We start from the raw sequence: 20238 nt of genomic DNA, 5'->3' as shown, positions 1-20238 counted from the left end.
ACACATTGGACAGCTTCTACAAATGGCAACAACCTTCTAGAAATTGCACACACTACAAAAAGCATAAAACTAACAAACCTGGACAAACTACCTGGAATGCATCAATCTCCTGGAACCTGCAAAAATGCAGATTCTACAGCAACAACACAACTACCTGCCTAAAACAGTTACCAAAAGACAAGCCAATAATTCCATACTCCCAAAGTTAAAAACAGAACAGAAAAGGCAAATATTTGGCACAAAATACATTCTCCCAAAATACATACAAGAACCAAACCAGTCAAACAGAATTAAACGCAACTATGAACTGGACTCAGCTTCTATCTGGGATTTATAAACCATTCTAAAGCTCTCCTACAATCCTGTTAAATATTTAGGACTACGAAAATCCATAAACAAGTTAAAAAAATTCCACGGTTAATCACATACAGCACCAACCACAAGCATTCAACCAACAATACCAAATCCATAGATGCTTCCTCAACGACAGAGCTAAGGGCCTTGAAATGGGCAGCTTCTGGAGTCCTAATCAACAAGCAAATAACAAGCATCATCATTCAGAAAACCAGTGTGAATCATGCAAATAAACATGCATGTCTTCAATGAATCAATTTATTTAAAAAATAAATAGAATAAAACAGACCCGAACAACTAATTGAAACTAAAAATCAAATTGCAAAGATAAGAGTCTTACCTGTGCCTTTGATTCTCAACTGGCGAAATGTGATGGTTTTTGGCGATGCGTGGAAAAGACGGTTAGGGTTTGGTTCGTACTTTGTCGGCATCTTGTGAGGCGTGGAAACGACAATTCTAATTGGTTTGGCGAGAAATGGCGGCTTCCGGCAAGGCATGGAAACTACAGTTAGTCTTTGGTTTGTCGGCATCTGGTGAGGCATCGCGACATCTGGCGAGGCGTGGCGTGGCGGTGTTTGGCGAGGCATGGAAAAGATGATTCGGATTTGGTTTGTCGGCGTCTAGTGAGGCGTCGCGGCGTGTAATGAATTTGGGATGGGATTGCTGAGAAATTTTTGAGCAATTTTGAGAAATTGATTGTGAGATAAGAGGTAGAGAATGAGGGGAAAAATTGTACAGTGTTTGAATTGAGAGAATGAATTTGATTTAGGGAGTCGGGGAAATGAAATTTGAAGAAAAACAAATATATAGTTTTTAAGAAAACCGATGTCGCAATTAAGTGATGTGGCAGATATCTGCCACATCAGTTAGTACTTATATTAGTATGATTTGGTTAGTGCAGATAATATTACTCTTTGATTGTGATATTAAATGATATAATCAGAAGATCCATAATTAATCACACTTCTTCTCTCCTAGGTGGGTAGAGATGGTGTTATTGGAACTCTTAAGTGTATTATTCAAGAGATCTCGAGTTTGATTCTCCTCAATTATTAATAAGGAGATGACTACTGAAATGTTTACTCAACCCTTAATTTTAGGGTTTCGAAAATTAATTGAGGTGCACACGAGCTGATACAGACACCCCGAGACACAAGTTGATATAAATACTGCGAAGTGAGCGCAAGCTGGCCGAACACCCCGTCCTAAAAAATAAAAAATCATACTTCTTAACTTTTAAGAGACATCTCCTTAGGATAATGGGAAATGAAAATAATAGTCTTAAAAAAAAAATGTATATTTAAAACATTAAATACAATTTAGAGTGTCTAGATATATTTGGACACCAAATCCGTTAAGTAACAAACATCAACTTCAACAACAAAAGATAGATAAATCCAAATATATATATATTATTTCTTTTCAAATATAAACTAAACATTCCATTGTTTTATATATAGGATTGAGATAAGATTTTTCAGAATTTAAGATATAGAATATCACTAATCTTAATTTAAAAAGAACAATAAAAATAAGTCTTTTTGAAGGTTTTTTTAAATATTTTTTTATTTTAAAATATAATTATAATCAGATAAAAAACAAAAATTAAATATTCATAGAATCAGATAAATAATATAAAATTAATTAAGTAATGTAGTGGTTAATTATTGGTTACCCAACTTCGCTCCACATCCATGACCAACTATAAAACAAAAGTCCACGATCTAATATTTGTTTTTTTGAAAGTCCGGATCCGGTATCCATACTCACCCGACCCGATTACCAACCGAGAGCTACCGTATTAAAGACTCGGTTGTTTTGTGTAGCGACCAAAAATCAAATAATATTAAATCAGCCCCAACCGGAAGTCTCTTCTTCACTATCTCGTTTCCTTCGTTTGGAGAAAATTTTGTGTGGCGTCATGAGGGCACAGAAGAGGCCGATCCACGCTGTGTCGACATGGGTCCGACGGCAGCCGCCGAAGGTGAAGGCTTTTTTGGCGGTGGTTTCGGGGATGGCGGCGCTGGTCCTGCTACGGTTCATCGTGCATGATCACGATAATCTCTTCGTAGCTGCTGAGGCTGTACACTCCATTGGAATTTCCGTGTTGATATATAAGCTTATGAAAGAGAAAACTTGTGCTGGTATGAAAGAATTAAGATTTTAAACTTTATGGGTTTTTTGGTTATAAAATTTGAATATTTAGGGGTTTCCTCGTAACAAGATTTGGTTGTTTTGATTTAGTTAATGAGTTTTGTGTTTATTATATTATCTGGGGTTTCTGAATTGAGCTTCTCTAAATTGTGCTTTTTTTTTTTTTAATTTTTTATTTTGGTTAACTAAATAATCTTGGGGCCTTTTTTTTTTTTTTTTGGTTGATTGTGCTGATGTGTTTGTTGGTTGGTTGATGATAAATTCTGGTGGATGGAGAGAAAGTTTGTGATTTGGTGACTATTGAGTGTGAATTTTAGCTTGGGGTTTCTGTTTTTCTTAGGGTTTCGAGAGTCCGATTTAGTGTTAGGGTCAAAGTTCTATTTTTTATTTAGTTGTTTGTTCATGATGCGTTTGATTTTTTCTTTTTGTCTGTTGTATGGGAGGAATGTAATCTCTTTTAATCGTATTAATGGGTTAATTTTGTTTTGTTGATAGTTAGAAATTGCCAAATTGGACCAAAAGATAGGGAAAAAAAAAATAGAAATTTGATCCTTTTGGTATATAAGACATTAAGATATGATATCAAATTTATCTTTTAAAAGGGTTGCTATTGTTATTATTTTTTGACTTAGAATGGGATATAAAGTTCGACCTGTTTATCTATTTAATTCAAAGGTTAAGATTTGAATTAAAAAATTAACATTTAATATTCGTAATTTAACAATTCTCTGAACTCTTAGATTAAGTTTGATGAGCAGGGGCTCATGTGTTTCATTTTGAGTCAAATTTTTTTTAAAGTCTCAATATCCTGAACCCAAAAAGAATATCTAATGCAATAATGTCACAAGCTTTCTTCAAGAATCTTTAAAATCCCTTAATAACAATGGAGCCTTATTGTGTCTCAAATGGTACTTGCTGGTTAAGGACTTCAAAATTCATGATGCTGAAGACTAGTATTTACTAATGTTTTTGTACTTTGGTAAGCTATATACCAAATGACCATGACCTCTGTAGGTGTAAAGAGCATCTGATGTTTTTTGATATGTATTTCTTTTGCAAACCGTTATGTAATTATTTATAGCTATGGTGGCTCGATCTTTAAAGTTCTTATAATTGTTTGCAGGACTGTCTCTCAAATCCCAGGAATTAACAGCAATCTTTTTAGCTGTTAGGCTGTACTGTAGCTTTGTTATGGAGTATGATATACACACGGTCCTTGATTTAGCTACACTGGCAACAACCCTGTGGGTTATCTATATGATCCGTTTCAAATTAAGATCTAGTTACATGGAGGACAAGGACAACTTTGCAATATATTATGTGGTGAGTCTAAAGTTTATATAAATTTTGAAAAACTTTTAAATAAAAAAATCAAGTATATCTGTGAGATATTGAGATAGTTAATGGGGCTACTTCTTTGTGACAAATGTACCATGCTAGAAGCTTCTTGCTACATTTGATATGCCCTCTTCTAATAATACCACTGTGTAGATAGTTAACTTAGAGAAATAAATGTATTTCTTTGTTAGGATTTTAAGTATACAAGTTCAGTCAGATGGATAGTTATCTTCCTTCATGCTCAGATGGATCAGTTTATATGGGAGTACATGTTTCATTTATTCCTTAATAGCTATTTCTTATTATTGAATTTGGGGCAGGTGGTACCTTGTGCAGTGTTGGCTCTGCTTATACATCCAACAACCTCTCATAATTTCGTGAACAGAATTTTCTGGGCTTTCTGTGTGTATCTTGAGGCTGTTTCAGTACTACCCCAGTTGCGAGTTATGCAGAACACAAAGGTTTGTTATCTTAGAATGTAAAACACATAGATTCTGAGGTTTTCCTGAAATTAGACCTCGTACTTGTTTCCTCCTTTTGTGCTTTTGTGCTTTCCCCAATATATAATCTTTTTTCTTTTTCTGCTTTCAGATTGTTGAACCGTTTACTGCCCATTATGTATTTGCACTGGGTGTTGCAAGGTTTTTGAGCTGTGCCCACTGGGTTCTCCAGGTTTGATTCTATAGAGTTGAATTCATAAAACTGGTTTAAGTTTGCTCTTATGTTTTTTTTTTTTCTCTGATAAGAAACTATAGATTTGTGTGTGCTGATATGGTGTCTACTTGAATATGTGTTAAAATAATTTCATCATTCAATTTATACCACCACTCAGTGTTTTTGGTGGCATAGGTTGACATGACGAAGCTTTTAATTGTTGTATGGTGCATTTACTGGCTAGCATAATAGGGCAGTAACATTGGCATCATTTTTTGGATAGGCATCTTTATGATAATCCTAGTAACTTTTTGCATATGTGATATGAGAAAATCATGTAGTAGTATTTGTGTATGATTGCAATCACAGACTATTGACTCTGTGCTTCTGTAAACTCATTTAAACGCTACTATATCCTATTGTATATGCCAGCAATGAAGCAAGCTTGCATGTGTTGCTCAAGTTACTGTTAGTGTACAGTAAGAACATGGTTCACCTGCAAAGCTTTTTTAGTTGATGTAATGCTCCTGGGAGGAAAAAATTTGTTGGTGAAATAGCACTTGATTTGGTTCACTTTATGTTGCTGCTGTTATTACTGAGATCTATTATGGCAATATTTACTAGTTTATGCCACTTAGGTGTTATCTTCATTGCTTTTGACAGGTGCTGGATACTCGTGGACACTTGCTAGTTGCCCTGGGCTATGGATTGTGGCCTTCAATGGTTCTTATCTCAGAGATTGTTCAAACTTTCATATTGGCTGATTTCTGTTACTATTATGTCAAAAGGTGGGTTGCAGACTTTGCGTTTATCTTTAGTGGGTGAAGTGCATATGGATTTGAAACTTAAAGGAGTGCTTTCTCCCAACATTTTTTGTTTTATGCTGATAACAATTTTTTTTTCTTTGCAGTGTTTTTGGAGGACAGCTTGTCCTTCGTCTTCCTTCAGGAGTAGTGTAACTGAATACTTAAGAGTAACTTTAATCAGAGAATGTGGCTGGTGGCCCTCATACAAGTTCCCTTTTTGTTCTCCACGGGTTTTGGTTCTCTTTCAGATATGATTTGAAATTTGGAAGACAGTGGGTTTGTAAAGTTGGGGATGCCAAAAATTTGGGTGGATATTTATACTTTAAACATGATTTTTATAGCCTGATTAGCTTTGTGCAGACACAAATCTTCTGCTCATATTAGATGTTGAGTTTATTATTTAACTTTGTTGTGCCTCCACCTTATGATATGCTTTATTCTGAATTCATATTGTATGCTTTTGTGAATGAATTGAAAATAAAATCCTTTTCTTATATGCATCACTCAGCCTATAGCCCCATTTTGCAGATACTTCAGTTTGACATTACTTGGCTGGACAGAAACTTAGGTTTCCCTTTGGATTTTGAAATGCAGCGCTATGAAACTGTCAAATGTAGTATTTGCTTCCGATCAAAATTGCAGAACATGCACTCTTGTGATTCATTATTGTATATGAATACATTAGCTTGCAATAAACCTTCATCATTGGTTGAGGATATCATCAGACCTACTTATTTGAAAGTTTCATTTTGATAAAAAACTTTCTTGACGTTAAGATAGGTATAACCATCTAATCATGAGATGCGCAGGTTACATGTTATGATGTGATATGTTTTTATTGACTGGTTGTATAAACCTAGCTATACGGGGTTTTTTTCATTAACCCATATATTGTGTTTTAACGTTGAAGGCAGAAATAAGAGATACAATCTATGAATTATGGGGTTTCATATATCTATACTTGGGCCCAAGGAAAAGACAAATATAGTGATACTTTTATTAGTTTCAGGAGAATATATGTAAGACTCCTGGTATGAATGAAACTTGAGGTCCCGTATGTTTTCAGACACTGAGGTTACGGGCAAGAATTCCCTCAAAGGTAATTCCAGGACCAAAAGCCAATATTAAACCCCACTCACAATCTCCTTGACCTTGCTCCACTTTCTTCATTTTCTGCTCCTCTTCAATCATGTACTCCAGTACATACATAATTGTGTTACTACTAGCATTGCCATAGTCCATCAGAGCTCTTCTACTGGCATTCAGTTTTTCCGGCAACAACTCAAGTCTCTTCTCCATCCTATTCAATATTGCAGGGCCCCCGGGATGAACTGCCCAAAACATCTTATTGTAATCCTTGTTACTCAATGCAACAGTGTCCATTAACTTCGTGCAGAACCCCTCGATGTGATCTTCAATTATCTGAGGAAGCTCCCTGGCAAGCTTGAAGGTAATGCCCTCTTCTGTGAGCCGTCCATCGATACTTTTTTCAGTATTTGGCAGGAAATTCTGAATTGCTGTGTGGAGCTCAAAGAGAGGCTTTTCAGTGATTGAATTTGGGTCAGATCCTATTATCATGGCTCCAGCTCCATCTCCAAAGAGTGCAACACCAACCAGGTCATACGGTCTATTTGCATTTGGTGGCTTGAACCCAATAATAGTAGTTTCAGAAGTAGCTAACAGAACTCTACTTCCAGGATTGTTTTCAGCAATGTCTTTTGCTACACGGAGACCAGCCACGCCTCCAGAGCAGCCCATGAAGTACAGCAAAACTCGATGAGTTTCGGGGCTGAGTCCAAGCCCTCTGGCAAGGTAAAGATCACCACCAGGCAGCCTAGCTTCACTTGAAGAGACATAGACTAAGTGGGTTATATCTGATATGGATCTTCCCCAGTTCTTGATGCAAGTTTGTGAAGCTTCAATGGCCATCTGTGTCACAGCATCATTACAAATTTCCAGCCGTTGCTTTACTGTAGGGAGGCCTTCAACAGCAAGCTCCGGATATTTCTCCAGGATCTCTTCTGACATCACCACATACCTTGTTTTAACAGTCGTTGTCTTGCCTGCAAGATGCCATAAAGAGAAAACCGACAGTTATTCTCATAACATGTTTAAGTAATCACCCGATTCAAAAGTTTAAACTAAAGGCTGCATGATATATTGAGCAAAAACAAACAAAAGAGATGAAATTTATTAAGTATACAGAGTCGCGTGAGCTTCTCTTTCAGCTCTGGATCGTTGCAGTTGGTGTTCTTGAAATACCCGTCAACGAGATAGTCCTGCATAACAAGCTGGTGAGGGAAGGCCTTGCCGATGGCAAGAATAGTAGCCTTGCCAGGGTTTGGCATCTTTGAGAAAGTTCCTTGCGGGATATTTTCGCTTCCCATGTTGACAATTCTGGCAGAAGAGACTCTGTGTAAACAAGTTTAGCTTGCAATGAAGCAAAACCTGAGGATGGATGAGGTTTTTATAGAGTTGTAAATCATGTTGTTGAAGTTAATTTAATGAAAGATTTGGAGGGAGATAGTGTGAAACCTGAAATAAGCAATTGTTAATAAGAATTGAGAGATTAGTTGGGAAGCAAGGCTTTCATGCAGTTAATGTTTATTGGTGTTGATAGACATTTGGTATGTATGAGTTTTATCATTTGTAATTTTGTATGTGCAGTTTTGGCGACACTGGCTATCTACATTTATATATCCCAAATCCCTTTTTCTATTAGCAGGCTTCAATCGATTGACATCATTTCCTATCAAAAGAAAATATATTACTTAAAAGGTCTTGAGTTAGAGTCTCTTCTCGATTGTTAATAGGAATAACCGTTGGAGCTCTTACTCAACCGGTAGTTTCGAGGTTACGAAAGATTAGTTGAAGTGCATGTAAGCCGACCCAAACACCCCCGATCATCAAAAAATTAAAAAAAAAAAAAAAATTTTAGGTTACTACGGCTAGTCCAAAAATATTGTATACTTCTGAACTATCAATACATTATTCAGTCAGAGATTATGATTTATCTGCACATAAGTGTCTTGATAACTGAAATTAATGGATTAGGAAGTCAAATTCTCTCCGTCATAAGTGTCATCTTTTCCTGATAGTTAATACCATGATTCTTCGGCATCATTTGTCTGTCAATTTTTGTAGTTGATTGTCTTTTCAGTCATTGGTTTATGGTGGAGATGTAAGTCCTACAATTGTGAGACTTCATTGAAAATGATAATTATGATAGGTGCACATCTTTTGCAGAAGGGATAAGCTCAACCTTGTGCATCTTTACAGGGAATGGGAGAGGTCAATATTGTATAGGATTTATTTATGTTGACACTGAGGGCCACTGCTTCTGGAGCCTCAAGTGGTGTTATTACAGAAAATGTTAGCTGATTTGCTGCTCGGGGCCCTTCAAAAGGGTGATTTTTTTGTTCATCACTGTGACACTGTATGGTCTAATTCTAGTTAACCATATCGTATGAATGGAATTGTGTATGAAATATAAAGAACTAGAGCACTTAGACGTTCCGTATGAAACGAGGCATGGAACAGAGCAACTACAAAGAAGATCTGAGTTACGAATGAAATTTTGAGCTTATATCGGTCATGGGTCAAGAACAGGAACTGAACTTTAGGAGATGGAGCATTTCTAACTCTTCACATCAATCAAGTACTAATCTATAATTTGGTAGACTGCTTTTCTACTTGTCTCCTTTGCTACTTCAGTGATTATATAATTCATGAACTTATCTTAAACTGTGATAATGTCTAAAAATTTTAAGTTGGCCAATATGTTCTTCATATTTCTGGTAGTATGCTCTCTATCAGTTTAACTATTGAATAGTAACACAACAATCACACTTCATGGCAACCAATAAACCAAAACACAACTTGCTTTTCAAGTCCACAGGTACCTAAAGAAACAAGTATACAACAACTACAAACTAATAAAAATTTCTGTAATTAATAGTGCAGACTAGCATTGTTCACAGCAAAACACATATGTATCCATCACATTTCCAACTTTAAAGTATCTTGCTCGAAGCACCTGATCCAGTTTAAACAGTCGACGTCTACGTCTATCCAAATAGGTGAAAGAAAGCTTTGAATACATAAAAATCTTTCACATATAACTTTACCACAGGGAAAAGAAAAGGAAATTATGTAGGCTTCTCGTAGGAATTTGCATCCCTAAAATCAGCAACGGCACTTCGAATCATTTCAGCTACATGTGGTTGCACGAACATGTGAGTGTTATCCAAGATGTGTATTATGAATTTCTGTGACGTGGGCATCGATGCATTTAAGTTAATGATGAATTGTGCCATGGGTATGTCACTGCAATTTAAACACAACAGAAGTCTTTCAGCAACAAAGGGAAAGGAAGTGAGAAAACGTTAAGCGAAAAGGATGTCACAAGCGCAATATGCATGGACCTCCCTTTGCAGTGTATACCTACTAAATTGTATTGTTACGAGCATGGAATACGTTTTAGAATAAAAAGGCAGCTCAAAATATATAATTGAAGGTAAATTACCACAAATCCTTTCAAATTCTTCAGTCAATAATATTAAGTTGTTATAGCAGTTCATGAATGGAATGATCAAGCAACATAATGTTACGAACTTACAGCACTACTATAGGTAAATTAGCGCAAATCCTTTCAAATTCTTCAGTCAATAATATAAAGTTGTTATAGCAGTTCATGAATGGAATGATCAAGCAACATAATGGTATGAACTTACAGTACTACTATACTCATCTTAACCTCCCATCCAGTCCTTCAACAGACAATAAGTTTAAATATTAATCTGGAAAATACCTACCGCTAAGCTTAAAAAATGCCTCATAAAGGTTTCAAATATATTAACAATTAGCCAATCCATAGGTTTACCATTGTTCTGTACAATTAACAAAATATTTTATTAGTAAATGGATATTCACCAGGAAATAAACAGTCCTTTAATGGCGTTCACCATAATGTATCAGCAGTTTCAAGAGCCTGAACTGCAACCAAAAAAAAAAAAAAACGATTACAGCAATAAGATCACAGTACTTATTGACCATATAGTTTGAAAAACAAATCATATGTATATCAATTTTTGGTCTTCGAAATATCAATTAATCAAAGTTCCCTACCTCGGACTGATCAGCCCAACAATTTCCCAAGCTCGAAACTTCTAGTTCCTCCTCTCCAGTTCTATCTCAAAAGCTAGGTTTTGATTGAAATCAACCCCAACGGAATTGAGTAGAAATCGCAGGACGCTTCTCCCTCTTTCCCTTTTCTCCGGCAGAACAGTTCTGCGACCCTTTTATTTTTCCGATTCTATTGATCTATTTAGGGATGGGCTTGCGGGCCTCAAGCCCATAAGTTTTGGGTTAAATACATTTTGGCCCCCCATCTTTTTTGTCCCTTCTCCTATCCTCTAACTTAGATACGGGCGTAATAGTATTTATTAAAATTATTAACAATGGTTCATATATATTCAAAAAATTTAAAAATGATTTATAAACACATTTATAATTTCGCTCAATATTCAAAATATTTTTTATTTTTTATTTTTATGAAACCGTTAGCTCTAAAAACTAGTATAAACATCTTGTTTGATTCAAGTTTTAGTATTTCCTGATAAAATGATTAATTTTCCAATTAATGTAATTCTTGACGGTTTTTTAAAATATAAAACTTAAAAAAAAAAAAAAAAATAGAAGAAAGAAACTAACAAAGAACTATCCAAAAGAATATAAAAGAGTAGTTGTGTTTGTTTTAGGGCTAGAAAAATATAACATTCGAAAATTAATTCCTATCGTTATAGGAGAAACATTAAGTATTTAATAATTATATAAGATTTAATTTACTTATAAAATTATGAATTTAGATTACCCTATTTTTTTTTTTAATATTAATATAACTACAAATATAAAGCTTCGACCACGACAGTAGGTTGTTGTAAGATAACTTCTCTTGAGGATTAGTCGAGGTACGCGTAAACTAGTCCGAACATCTAAATTAGCAAATATATATATACGAATAAAAATTTTATTACAGTTATATCCTCACTTAAAGTAGAAGATGAGGGTAGAGATGGCAATGAGCCCGATATTTTCGAGTACCCAACCTGAAAAGGCCAAGCTTTACCCAATGTTTGCGGGCTTGGGCTTGATTTTAAGGCCCGACCCGAAAATTTTAGTATTAATTTTACTAAATTATCTTTATACTATATATTTAATTGCAAGATTATCCTACATATATATACCAATTTTTCCCAAACCCTAATCTCATCCCATTTGATGAGTATTCAAAAATAAATAAATATTTAAAAAATATTTTTAGAATTAAAAATATAAAAAACATTGAAATTTATTAATATTTAAAAATTCATATTATAAAAATGGGTGGACTTGGGCCGGGCCTGAGATTACAAAAAACCTGTCGGGTCGGGCTCGGGCTTTACCTATCATACCCATGATGGGCTCGAGCCAGGCTCAGGTCTTTGTCATGGGGTCGGGCTTGGGCCTGGGCCAAAGGGTACCCGATCCCGGCCCGGCCCATTGCCATCACTAGATGAGGGCTAAAGAAGAAAATGGTGGGGCTAAAAAATCATTTCCCTCCTCTACATAACCTTGGTAGAACATTCCATGTATTGAATCTCTTGTATTAGCTAAGCTACTAAAAACCCTGTTCTAGTTGTAGCATTAAGATCTATTTCTACCTCAAAATCATCCACTAATGTCTAAAACTTACAGGCACAATATGATTCAATGAAACCAAACATCACAGTTGACCATGAGAAAACCATGTTTAAATGGTGAATTCTGCTGACAAGTGAGGCAGGATAGAGATTGCCCATCCAGAAGTTATATGACTGAATCATTCACAGAGATATATACACAGAAGAGCAAATCAGAATATATAAACTGGGCAAAACTAAGAGATACTGAACCGTGGATTTACTTACAAATCTCACATTAGAATTTAATCAATACGTTACACAGGCTGCGATCGAGGCTTACATGGAAATTTTCAAAATAAACTTTCAAATCCATGCAGGCCATCAACAGTCTCCTATCATCTTTCTGAAATTTTTGGATGAAGAAAAAGAAGAAATTTTCTTGATTGAGTGATTTAAGGACTAAAAAGCGTACCTCGATCACTGCATCTACATAAGTTAAAAGAAAATTTAAAAAAAAAAAAAAGGTTACAAGGAGTGGCAACTTTCACTTTCCTTTAGCCACCTACTGCAACCAGGAACTTCCTCTTGCTCACTGGTTCTTCATGCAAAACAACGACATCGCTCACCTTTTCAAGCAGCTCCTCCAGCTGATCCACACCAAATTTATGATAATCCAGAGCCCTCTTGTATCGTTGCTGGTATATTGCCTCGAAACAACCCAGGAAAATCCGGCAAGAATAGCTCACTAGAATCTCTTGCAGTTCAAGCTTGAACTGCTTGAGATTTTGGTCATCAATCTCTGGTTGACTCATCATCCCCATATTTGTTTTCACTTGGTTCCTTCCCACATCCTGTTCTTCAACAACCACTCTTTCATCATCGGAAAGCTCATCTGATGAACCACAAGCGCCACTGGTATTCATACTCTCCTCCTGAGAACCCTTTACTTTCTTATCCTTCCTCGCTAGAATTACACTTGGACCTGCTTTCCAGTTTCGGAGGTAGACAAATTTCCTTTGGCCTCTCCCTTCTATTGCCATTGTCTCACCCAACTTTTTGAAGAGATTTACAAGTTTGTATGCCCCATACTCGGACACATACAGGGGCCTCCCAAATAATTTCTGATACTCAGCAGGAACACGAATAAGAGGCAAGCACCCTCCAGACAGTTCAAGCAACTTCACCATCTGTGCTTTCAAACCTTTAATATCTCCAGGTTGAACCCACATGGTATAATCATTTTGTTCAACAGAAGACACAGGACCGGCTGAAACTTCATTCAAAACAGGTGGTAGACTTTGGGTCCTTAAGGATGTAGGAAAATAAGGCAAGTTGATTGCAGATGTACTGGCATACTCGGACAAGGACTGTGACATAATTGAGAAGTCTTTAGATTTGTAATAACTTTGCGAGATTCCCCTATAAACAATTGCTTCCTCTTCATTTTGAGGATCTGTGCAATCATTAATATGGCACCCCATTAAGTACCCAGTGAGATCAGGTGCTCCACGAGGAGGCATCAAAACCTTTGCAGGAGGCACAAAGCCTTCACCACGAGCCACACTGGGCCAGTCCCAAACAAACTTGCCAGCATTGCAAAGAGCAGACGAAACACCCACTCCAGACGGGATGACAAGGATCACCGTATACCCACGTTGACCAAGGATGTGAAGGGCTGGTGCAAAATCAACATCCCCTGAGATCAGCATGATGGAAGAAGGTGGACGGTTGTCAAGGGCAAAAAGAAACATGTCAACCAAGATAGCCTTGTCAGCAGCATCCTTTCTCCCATTTGGAACATCTATGAGTTTGACACCAGTTCTCTGACATCCCTCTCTGAGTCGTCTGGGGAATGAATTAAAATCTCCATATGCAGAAAACATCATAACAGCTCCTTTAATCACCGGATGCACCCGCAAAGCCATTCTTATATTACCAGCCACATCTTCTGGGCGGACATCACTTGGGACAGGGCAATTCTCAATGTCCCAGAGGATAGCCACAGGACCATCTGAAGAGCTTTGGTTTTGCTGGATCATTGGAGCTTGCATGTCAACGTTTGATTCCACTATATGAATTCCCTTCTGTTCTAAGGAATCTGAAACTATTGATGTTGTTAGATTAGCCATCAATTTTTCATAGGCAAATCAAAGGTTCCTGCGGAGGATAGAGAAGAGAAAACACCAGTTATCAATAGACAGATTTAATAGAAAAGAATATATTGGCAACTCAATATATTAAGCACAATCAGAAGCAATTCACTTCAATTAGGCAGACATTTCTAGCCACATCTGTCTTAGACCACTAATTGTTCATATATTACAATTATTCTAAAGCACCCTAGTGCATTTGCATCTTGTGAGAAAACCATCGCTACAACAATTGGGAAAAAGCAGAAATGGTGGTTAAGGCCACACGGCGAAAAACATAGTGTCACACAAGGTTTCTGAACCACACAGGGCAGATAACAATTAAAGACTCACAAAAGAGAGGAAAAAAGAAATCCATAAAGCAAAATGTTTGTACAATATTGTATTTCACTGATTATTACACACAGATATTTATATAAGAGAACACCAGCATCCACTACTTAAAACAGCAAATTTACACTAGTTAATGAAGTAGCAATTCTCAAACTGAAATTCATAGGCTCTCAATATAAAACATCAACGACTAAAAATTTTCTGAGCAGGATTTAAACAAGCTTTACTTCTTTGATTCTACACACTAAATTCAAAAAAGTATAATCACTGAACACGATACTTCAATCGACTAAAGATAAAAAAGAAGGAGCCTAATTTTCATTACTATTTCTGCGTTTTCTAGCAATCAAATAAACCCAAACAACAAGAAAATATAAAAAAGAAAGAAATACCATCCAAATAAAATAAAGAAAACAAAAATTATTACTAGAACATACCTCATATTGAAAACAGTGCGTCTCTTTAAATTAAGTTCTTCCCAACCCAAAACCAGATACCCAGATCCTGAAAACAACAAAGAATCAAACGATCCAATATTTATCAATTAAAGATCCAAACTTGAAACCCGGAAACCAAAAAGAAAATATCTTTTGTTGTAGAGAGGAAGAAAGAAGAAACCTGTTGATAAAGGAAGATGACGGGGCTGTTGGGTGATGGGTTTTTGAAGTTATTCTGAGAAAAGCTAAGTTTTAAAGCTAACTGGAAAAATGTTTTTTACTCTTTGCCTTTTTCAGTAACCTTATGTAGTTGTCTAGAATTGGGCTTTGAGTTTTTGGGGGTGATATTGATCACAGCCCAAAAAGGATTGATGGACGGTATGATTTCAGTTCTGCAATTAAAATATCAAAATATATCTGAATTCTTATAGAGGATTAGAAGGAACAGGGTTTGATAATTAGGTGGAGGTCAAAAGTCCAGTTTTGCATCTTCAAACCTAAATGTGAAAAATGCCATTAAAATGATTAATTGTTAAATTAAATGCCTTCCCACCGCCCCTGCAGGTGGAGTCTTGTAAATTTGTTTAATGCTTCTATACCTGATGTCAGTCCTCCTGCTTCCTGAACTACCCATTTCATAGTTTTTATATTGAGTAAACGACTTTTTCCCACCCAAGATTTGCCTTAATTATTTTTCCCACCAAAAGCTTTCAAAATACTACTTTCCCACCCAAAGTTAATATTTCATTTCCCAAAGATGATTCCGATGGCAAAAATTCTCTTTGTCATCTCCATTTGAGCTTTCGGTCTCTTCTCTACAAAACCTTCCACTTCAACACCTGATTTCTTATCGATTGCCGGTCATCGCAAATATAGGGTTTATTATTCTTAACTGATTTTCAACTGATTCCGACGACGAATAATCAATCGGTCATCACCATTTGATCCATCAGCCTCCACTCTATAAAACCCGTCTTACCCCGACTCTTAGTAACTCGTCGAATGCTGACTGAGAAAGTGAAATGTATTTTTAATATTATCATAATACAAACTTTGGGTCAAAAAATGATATTTTTAAACTTTTTTGGTGGATAAGTGTCATTAAGGCAAACCTTGGGTGCAAAAAAGTCTTTTACTCTTTTTTATTTAGTCATATTTGCTTTATTTTTTTAGCCAAAATTTGGTACAATGAGAAGAGCATTTTGGTCAAGATAACCGACGAACCAAAAACCAGAATATTATGATTTTGGGAAAAAGGAAAGGGCAGAGAAATTAGGGGACTGGTTTGACTTTTTACAAGTTAATGGACCGTTCAGAAATTGGATAAAAATTTAAGCGAAAAATCAAACACATCCATTTGTGAAAAAGTCCAGGAAAGAGCTTTATCAAACATTGCCTTTGCTGAAAGTTATTGAATAGGAATTGGATAAGCATAGTAGGCATGAACAATAAGGTAACATTTACAAAATATAGTCATAACAAAAAGGAAGACAAAAGATAAATCCACTAACAGTCCATTACCTCTCATGGTAACAGCAAGAGAGTAATTATCTAAGGGATGTACATCTAATAGACTGAGAGACCAACCAAAATTTCAACAATAGGGTATCATATGACGAAAAAATCTGACTTTACTTGATGTTCTAGTCAAGTGCAAAGTCAAGTTTATGGCTCCAGAACCCTCTCAATAGCAGAAATATAGAAATCCTTAGGCATGGTTCCGACCACAGTTTCGCGTTTTACTCCATTCTTAAACAGCAATACAACAGGTACAGCCTTGATTTCATAGTCCTCAGCAATTTGCAAGTCAGTGTCTGTGTTGAGCATATAGAATTTAAGTTTCCCAGCATACTCTCCAGCAATCTCGTCAATTACCCGATGGACCATCCGGCATGGGCCACACCAACTTGCATAAAATTCAACTAGAACGGGTGTGTCACTGTTCAGAATCGACCTCTCCCATGAGTCTTTAGTAACCACTGCAGCTGCTCAACCAACATATTATTATCAAGATTGCATCCAATATCAAATAAATACCCCATACCTTACATAAGCTACTGAGAACAATAAGTCAGCATGTTACAAGCTAAGAAGCAGTTTATATATAAAATTCTTAAATATGAGACTTTTTTTTTAAAAAAAAAAAAAAAAAAAAATGGTACTTCATAATATTACTAAAATATCCAAATTACATTGATCCCAACTTATTAATGTTTTACTATTTTAACTTGATCCTTTTTTTTTTTTTTAATTAATAATGGATTTTGTTATCAGCTACATGCATCCTCTCTATATCATTTACTGTCAATGAACAGAACGGTCTAAATGCAGAGAGTAAACCATTGCAACTAATATAAAGAAGTGTTGAAGAGGGAGACAGCAGAAATCACAACACTTGCATTCCAAAACAAGGAATGCAACTTCAATCAAGAAAGACACTCCAAACTTCCAATTTGAAATGCATTACTTGCATTCAATGATCTTCCCACATATACAAAAGTTGTATATATAGATACAACTACATCTTTTTATGAGAGAATTTAACTAGCCATTAAAAGCAATTAGGCCAACAGAATTCAATACATTTTTAAAAACAGAATGTTCATTAGACAATAGAACTCATCATAACAAAGATCTGTCTGCAGCTACAGAGATCACTTTCAACTATATATTTATGCTGAAAGGCCATTTCCAACAGAACAGTCCTTATGTATATCTAGATAAGGTTCAGTCATCCATTATTTTTATTCCAGATATTATCTTTGAAATTTGAATAAAAGTTATGTTTCCATGTACTGGTCTAACTGACATGAAGGAATAACTTCAATAATCCCAAACTTTTGTACAACAAGCCAATCACTATGAAAATGCTCTGGTTATATAGAAGGATTATCTTTTCGTTATATGTCCAGCAACCAATCAAAGTCAACAAGGATAGAATAACATAAAAAGGAGAAAAGAGAAGAAAAAAAAAAAAGTCATCTAATAAAATGTGCACAATCAACAATCTTGGCTATCATTTATGACTCCCAACCAACAAAAATAAACAAAAGAATACAATGAAAGTAAGCAATTAGAAGGTACCACACTCACTTGACCAAAAAAGGTGGATTAAAGAGATACTGAAATGTGATCATTAAAATCCTTGTTTGAGGACCTCTCCTAAATCCAGGTATCTTTTAGAACAGAAATGCACTTCACCATATTGTCATCGGAACATTAATAGTCAAAAACACTTAATATTTCAGTTGCACAAAAATACAATTTGCCACAAAATGTAAAATCCTCCCAAAGCATCATCCTTTCACAACTTTCTTCTACCGTTAATATAATGAATTAAACATAAAAACAAGTATAGGATGCAACCCTCTCCACTCGAATGGGGTTCTGTCACCTAACAAGGTGGCTTCTCCAGAACCTCATTTTCCAAAGCTTAAAGGAAGAGAAACAAGTCAATTGCTTAGTTACTTAGCTTCAGTTTTTGTTTTGTTTTAAAGCAACGAATCCTAGCCTTAGCCTGCACGCCACATGACTGATCCATTTTTGTCTTTTGCCCCACCCTTCATGTAATTTTTTTTATATATTTAAATTGCACTAAAGACCTTTAATCAGTCTATATTTCCCCTGTACACTTCATTACATTGCCATAAGATTTCAACATAAAACCCAAATTCACATTTCGTCCCCCAAATCCAAACCAAAGTCTTTTGCCGTAGCCTAGTTAATGAAAGTTTTGATTTTTCCTAATCTTACGACAACACAACAGAAAAAGGACAATAGGTTCAACACAAAATTTAATTTTTCGTTGCTTTTTTGCCTGAGTTTTCTCGCCAACCAAACAAAGTTCAGATAAATCGAAATAATAAAATCTCAAAACAACAACAACAAAATCCAACAAATACCCACTACATTAAGCATTAAACAAACTCAAATCAAACAACAGAATCCTAAAAAACGATCAAATTTGAGAGAGATAGAAATGGTTACCTTTAGATTCACGGATACACAGTATCTTAAGTGAAAGAGGCGCGTTACGGGTATTGAGAGTTGCCGTTTTGGGGAGCAAACGGAAGGGAAAGGAGATGGTGTTGGCGCTGGGGGTGAGATTACGAGAAGGAAACGAAGGGACACGTGGAGTAGCCAAATGGGCAGAAGAGAAACAAGAAGTAGCAGAAGCCATTAGCAAAGTACGAAAAGTTTTGTTTTTGAGTGAAGTAAGAGTTTCGTTTTGTTGTTGTTCAAATGGGTTGTTGAGCAAGTGGAAGATGAAGGAAAGGAATGACTGATGAGATGAGACGAGTCAGTATCGGTTAGGTTGAGTGCATCAGTGAGTCTGCAGCAACAAACAAAAACAAAAACAAAATCAAATGTGAGAATGGCAATAATGAGAACAGAACCAGCACCTTTTTTTATTTATTATTTGTAGTCTGATCTGATCAGGTTCAGATGATGACAAATCAGACGGATGTGGGGCTCCCTCCGGAGTTTGGTTTGGCTTTGATGTAAAAATTAAAGGAGGGGACCCACCTGATAAGTTAAATAAAAATATAAAGAAAGATCACGCCCGGTGGGACTCGAACCCACAATCGTCTGATTAGAAGTCAGACGCCTTATCCATTAGGCCACGGGCGCTCCCTGATGAACCGTTTGTTAAAGTTATATATTTAAAGGTTGATATAGAGGATGACATGTTATTACTTATTTTCATTCAACCCTTTGAGAGATGGCGAAATATGAACAAACACTTTATTATCATTTATCCCCATAAATTTATCATTTGAGGTTATCATATATCCTACTGAAAAAGTATCAAAGGTTGTATATAACAATATTATGAAAACCGAACTGGATCAGTCGGTCCAACTGTGGACTGGCCTCTTTTCAATCCAAGATTTCAATTTCACTGTTCCTCCAAACCCTAATTTGATCGCCAGCAAACGAGATGCTACCAAGTGCTGAAGTTAGAGGGGGTTTGTAGAGTGGAGGTCAATGGTTCAAGGGGTAGTGTTGGATTGAATTTTCGCACCGAAATAAGCCAAAAAGTTCAACCCAATATGGGAATCACAGCCAATGAACGAGGGGCTATCAAGTGTCGGGGTTAGAAGGGTTTTGTAGAGTGAAGGCTGGTGGTTTAGGTGGTGGTGTTTGATTGAATTTTGGAGTCCGGAATTAGTCAGATTCTAGTTAGAAAAATCAACCTAATTGCGACAGTGTTTGCGACTCACGGCCGGCAAATGGAGAGCTACCAAGTTCTAGGGTTAGAGGGGTTTTGTAGAGTGGAGGATGATGGTTCAGGTGGTAGTGTCAGATTGAATTTTAGTTGCCGGAATCAGTCAAAATTTGGTCGGAA

The 20238-nt window shown here is 36.1% G+C and overlaps 5 protein-coding genes and 1 non-coding gene across 7 annotated transcripts; 1 reads left to right on the top strand and 5 right to left on the bottom strand.

The window, feature by feature from the left end:
- Positions 1–2164: 2164 nt before the first annotated feature.
- Positions 2165–5806, top strand: LOC116140887 (ER lumen protein-retaining receptor erd-2.2-like). The gene is made up of 6 exons (XM_031426463.1): positions 2165–2498; positions 3632–3831; positions 4167–4307; positions 4438–4518; positions 5164–5288; positions 5411–5806. The coding sequence occupies exons 1-6, from the start codon at positions 2276–2278 to the stop codon at positions 5457–5459; spliced, it is 819 nt and encodes a 272-aa protein (XP_031282323.1). The 5' UTR covers positions 2165–2275; the 3' UTR covers positions 5460–5806.
- Positions 5807–6361: 555 nt separating this feature from the next.
- LOC116140876 (type III polyketide synthase B-like) lies at positions 6362–7984 on the bottom strand. Its single transcript, XM_031426453.1, has 2 exons — positions 7510–7984; positions 6362–7369 (listed from the first exon to the last, which is right to left on the bottom strand). The coding sequence occupies exons 1-2, from the start codon at positions 7691–7693 to the stop codon at positions 6369–6371; spliced, it is 1185 nt and encodes a 394-aa protein (XP_031282313.1). The 5' UTR covers positions 7694–7984; the 3' UTR covers positions 6362–6368.
- A 1393-nt stretch (positions 7985–9377) lies between these two features.
- On the bottom strand, positions 9378–10618 carry LOC116140886 (general transcription and DNA repair factor IIH subunit TFB5). 2 transcript variants are annotated; one of them, XM_031426461.1, is made up of 3 exons: positions 10434–10618; positions 10239–10301; positions 9378–9632 (listed from the first exon to the last, which is right to left on the bottom strand). In XM_031426461.1, the coding sequence occupies exons 2-3, from the start codon at positions 10271–10273 to the stop codon at positions 9455–9457; spliced, it is 213 nt and encodes a 70-aa protein (XP_031282321.1). In that variant the 5' UTR covers positions 10274–10301; positions 10434–10618; the 3' UTR covers positions 9378–9454. The 2 variants fall into 2 exon arrangements, with proteins under 2 accessions (XP_031282321.1, XP_031282322.1); XM_031426462.1 differs by having other exon boundaries at positions 10239–10296.
- A 1605-nt stretch (positions 10619–12223) lies between these two features.
- On the bottom strand, positions 12224–15389 carry LOC116140884. The gene is made up of 3 exons (XM_031426460.1): positions 15070–15389; positions 14889–14955; positions 12224–14125 (listed from the first exon to the last, which is right to left on the bottom strand). The coding sequence occupies exon 3, from the start codon at positions 14095–14097 to the stop codon at positions 12523–12525; it is 1575 nt and encodes a 524-aa protein (XP_031282320.1). The 5' UTR covers positions 14098–14125; positions 14889–14955; positions 15070–15389; the 3' UTR covers positions 12224–12522.
- Positions 15390–16324: 935 nt separating this feature from the next.
- On the bottom strand, positions 16325–19280 carry LOC116140877 (thioredoxin M3, chloroplastic). The gene is made up of 2 exons (XM_031426454.1): positions 18876–19280; positions 16325–16873 (listed from the first exon to the last, which is right to left on the bottom strand). The coding sequence occupies exons 1-2, from the start codon at positions 19066–19068 to the stop codon at positions 16554–16556; spliced, it is 513 nt and encodes a 170-aa protein (XP_031282314.1). The 5' UTR covers positions 19069–19280; the 3' UTR covers positions 16325–16553.
- Positions 19281–19447: 167 nt separating this feature from the next.
- TRNAR-UCU lies at positions 19448–19520 on the bottom strand. Its single transcript has one exon. It is a non-coding gene; the product is annotated as a tRNA-Arg (tRNA).
- Between the last annotated feature and the right edge of the window lie 718 nt (positions 19521–20238).

The sequence above is a fragment of the Pistacia vera genome, unplaced genomic scaffold, assembly GCF_008641045.1.
Source record: "Pistacia vera cultivar Batoury unplaced genomic scaffold, PisVer_v2 Contig383, whole genome shotgun sequence".
NCBI lineage: Eukaryota > Viridiplantae > Streptophyta > Magnoliopsida > Sapindales > Anacardiaceae > Pistacia > Pistacia vera.
Note: the sequence above shows the minus strand (reverse complement) of the source record. Positions and strands in the feature narration are given on the sequence as shown.

Excerpts from the sequence above, each read along its gene's own strand:
- LOC116140876 (XM_031426453.1), bottom strand. The coding sequence starts at position 7,693 with ATGGGAAGCGAAAATATCCCGCAAGGAACTTTCTCAAAGATGCCAAAC. Across the intron at positions 7,370-7,509 it reads AGAGAAGCTCACGCGACTCT|GCAAGACAACGACTGTTAAA; the intron begins GTATACTTAATA and ends GGCATCTTGCAG.
- LOC116140884 (XM_031426460.1), bottom strand. The coding sequence starts at position 14,097 with ATGGCTAATCTAACAACATCAATAGTTTCAGATTCCTTAGAACAGAAG.
- LOC116140886 (XM_031426461.1), bottom strand. The coding sequence starts at position 10,273 with ATGGTGAACGCCATTAAAGGACTGTTTATTTCCTG. Across the intron at positions 9,633-10,238 it reads AAAGGACTGTTTATTTCCTG|TGACATACCCATGGCACAAT; the intron begins GTGAATATCCAT and ends TTTAAATTGCAG.
- LOC116140887 (XM_031426463.1), top strand. The coding sequence starts at position 2,276 with ATGAGGGCACAGAAGAGGCCGATCCACGCTGTGTCGACATGGGTCCGA. Across the intron at positions 3,832-4,166 it reads ACTTTGCAATATATTATGTG|GTGGTACCTTGTGCAGTGTT; the intron begins GTGAGTCTAAAG and ends AATTTGGGGCAG. Across the intron at positions 4,519-5,163 it reads GTGCCCACTGGGTTCTCCAG|GTGCTGGATACTCGTGGACA; the intron begins GTTTGATTCTAT and ends TGCTTTTGACAG.
- LOC116140877 (XM_031426454.1), bottom strand. The coding sequence starts at position 19,068 with ATGGCTTCTGCTACTTCTTGTTTCTCTTCTGCCCATTTGGCTACTCCA. Across the intron at positions 16,874-18,875 it reads GTGTATCCGTGAATCTAAAG|CTGCAGTGGTTACTAAAGAC; the intron begins GTAACCATTTCT and ends TTGGTTGAGCAG.